This window comes from Priapulus caudatus, unplaced genomic scaffold (assembly GCF_000485595.1).
Source record: "Priapulus caudatus unplaced genomic scaffold, Priapulus_caudatus-5.0.1 Scaffold573, whole genome shotgun sequence".
In the NCBI taxonomy this organism is placed as follows: Eukaryota; Metazoa; Priapulida; class Priapulimorpha; order Priapulimorphida; family Priapulidae; genus Priapulus; species Priapulus caudatus.
The window spans coordinates 11534-14847 of NW_014577634.1; the positions used below are offsets into that span (position 1 = coordinate 11534).

A 3314-nucleotide genomic window follows, 5' to 3' on the forward strand; every position below is an offset into this window, starting at 1 on the left:
TATATATATATATATATATATATATCAGCATATATATATCTATATCAGGAGTAGATAATAGGGAATTATCTACTATCTACCCCTATTATCTACTCCTGATATATATATATATATATATTTATATATATATATAAATAAATATATATATATATGTGTGTGTGTGTGTGTGTGTGTGTGTGTGCGTGCGTGCGTGTGTGCGTGCGTGCGTGCGTGCGTGTGTGTGTGCGTGCGTGCGTGCGTGCATACGTGCGTGCGTGTGTGTGCGTGTGGTTGTTCGAGTGCGCAGCATATTAACTTTTCGTGTGATTCGCACGATAACGGAATCCGATTAGGGAGAAATCAGCTACTAGGTAGAAAATGGGAATCATTTGTCGTTTAACGGTGACGATCATGCGCATAATCATTGACACAAATCTGTTTATAGGCGTATTTCGAATTTAACCGTTGAGGTGGCAATTGCTTGGACGCTTAGCGCACGATCGAGGCAGCTCGTGCACGCACAGCCAAGCAAGAACAGACATACGCGGAAGAGATGTGGTGATATCGTAGCGGATTCAATGCGGAGTAATGGGTACAGTGCCGCAAGAGCAACCACAAAGAGCTGCATCGGACAGGTTTAGTATATGGTCGTCGGCGAGCAGCGCTGAGGGCAGCATGAGCTACGCACCCGTGAGCGCCGCCAGTACGACCGCGCGATCATTACCCTACTCACCGCTGTCGGCGGGAGCGATGAAGATAAAGGTGAGCATCAATCACTCACACGCACGCAAACACGCACATAGACGCTCACGCACACGCCTACGCGCACACAAGTACGCACGCACAGGCGCCCGAGCAGGCGCACACAAGTAGGCCTACGCACGCACAGGCGCGCGAGCACGCGCGCAGGCCTCGCTGAATACGCAAGGAATATCCACCTAGTCTGTAACACATATTATGAGCCTCTAGATACTATTAAACACGCATGCGAACGCGTTTTGTATGCAAGACCTCAAACCTGAAGCTCGCCTGAAGTCAAAAACTCAAAACGAATCAGCAGCAACCAATCATATCAATTAGAAAGCGCATGCGATATATGAGACCTGCGGACTGAAAGCTAGATGTGATATTTCCGTTGCCTGCATGCTTACTGGACATTTGCGTTATTTATAGCATTGACAATATTCGATCTTATTGATTATTGCCTCCTGGTTGCTGCCGATAGATCATATGAACGAGTTGGTATTTAACCTTTGAAGCTCTTAATGACAGGCAAAATCTTTATCAAGTTTGAAGACGTGTTACCATAACCTAATAAGGCTGCCGGCGTCCTCACTGTGTTGACAATGACGTTGCCTCGGTCGCCTAACGTTAAATAGTTCGGAGTTATTAGAGTGGACGGTGCTTGCCTGTGATGGAAGGAAATACGCGCGTGTATGAGAGCATGCAATCAATAGGCATCAATTCGAGTCGATGGTTTGACAAATGACGTCTCTCTCTCTCTCTTTCTTAATGACAGCTGTAGCAGGGTTGACGCTGAATGATACTGGCTTCGTGAATATCGTGGTTGTATCATATCTCTAACGTCATAATGACGTCAGCCGCTGCTTGCTACACATGTACGCGGGCAAGCAAAACGCTCTGACAGTTCACATGTACCGTTATATGGAGAAATAAGCATGTACACAGGTGGCACATAGTGTTAGCCATCGAATACAGTTGAAAATGAAAAATCGGTAAAAAAAATTTCTAAAACCTTGAGAGTATCCTTAAGTTACAGTTAAAGTTTAAACATGTTATTTAACTTATTTATTAAATTTTTCCGGCAGGTTTATTTTCATTCTTGCCCAAAATAAGGGGTGTCCCGCGGACTGTCCCTCCTCCACCGGTTTCGTCTTTCATATTTTTTTTATAGCAATATAACACTTCTTGTAAGTGTGTGCTCTATATGTTAAATGTAAAACCACAGCAACATATAGGCCTAATATATATTTTTGTATATGCTGGACATGTATGTATATACCTATATCGTCTCATACAAGGGCCCACACCTATATATATGAATATTCTGGAAGCTAGTTTGTGCGCAGGAATGATCGGGGAGGTGAATTATATTTCAAAGTACAAAAGTTCATAATATTTCGTTTATATAGCAACTGACCCATTTGGGAGTATGTGTTCTCGACTTTAAATGTATAAATTTAACCAAATAACATTTTTTACATAGGCTACTGCATGGTCATGCGCAAATTAACATACGTACTTTTCCTTCTGTGCTACAGTAGGGGTTATAAGAATTTCGAGGAGACAGCTAGGTGGGGCAACTAAGCATAAAAGAAAGTGGGAGGTTGTGATACTGTGATAGCTACTTTTTAAATAGATATCTATTTATAAAAGGTATCTATGTGTAATGTACATATACGTACTACGTACATATGTTAATTTACGTGAAATTATTTGTGAGTATATGCATGCATGCATGTGCTCTAGCTAATTACATTTAATTGCATGTATATTTTCAGCCAAATTACCATTTTTCATGCGACTGCATGTCATGATATATACTCAACACAATCTTACTATTAGGCTCTATACGTACCATTCTGTGTCCCGGATTACTGATTTATATAGCGCTCATTGAGGTCATCCGTTCGGCTAGGTGCCCTTTAATAATAGTTCCGTACCTAGTTAGGTGTAACATAGTTAGGTGTAGCCGGAATTCTCCATCCATCTGGAACAGTAGCTGCAGCGGCAAGGAAATGCCCACATCTGCCACGCACAGTTAAGTGGTTGGTTCACCCTGGTTACAAGATATATATATATATTTACCGTCCGGCGATCGTCAAGTGTTTCCAAGTTTAAAACTGTACGTTACCGTGGAGATAGTGTGTAGTAACCGTGTATAGTGTGTACGTGTTATTTAAATTCTTAATCTGCAACAAGCACATTTTTGACGACAATAATGGTAATTATTTTGACTATATTTACGTCGCGAGAGTATATTCTGTAAATAGACATTTACAGTACATCGTTTCGTCTTATTTAAGTTTAGATATAGATTCTGCAAACCCAGAGAACGTTAAATAACCCGATTACTTTGCATTTCAGTGATTATAATTATTTTCATCTATCGTCAACGCAGGCAACACGATTCGTACTCGTAACACCTTGTATTTATTCGAAAAGAAAATTCTCATGAATTTACGCATAATTATACACAATGTATGAACCACCTATGTCTCTTTTTTACCAGATTCAGTTGTCACTGTTAAATGATACAATATTTCCCATTTTTCTACCTGACAGCATATATTTCTCATATATATATATATATA

General features: G+C 40.6%; 1 protein-coding gene across 1 annotated transcript in view; it reads left to right on the forward strand.

Annotated features, from left to right (window-relative positions):
* Positions 1-386: 386 nt before the first annotated feature.
* LOC106811774 overlaps positions 387-3314 on the forward strand; it is a gene marked incomplete in the record, with an annotated part of 18488 nt that continues 15560 nt past the window's right edge. Inside the window, 1 exon segment of the mRNA XM_014815489.1 lies at positions 387-741. Within this exon segment, the coding sequence (XP_014670975.1) occupies positions 568-741 (174 nt within the window).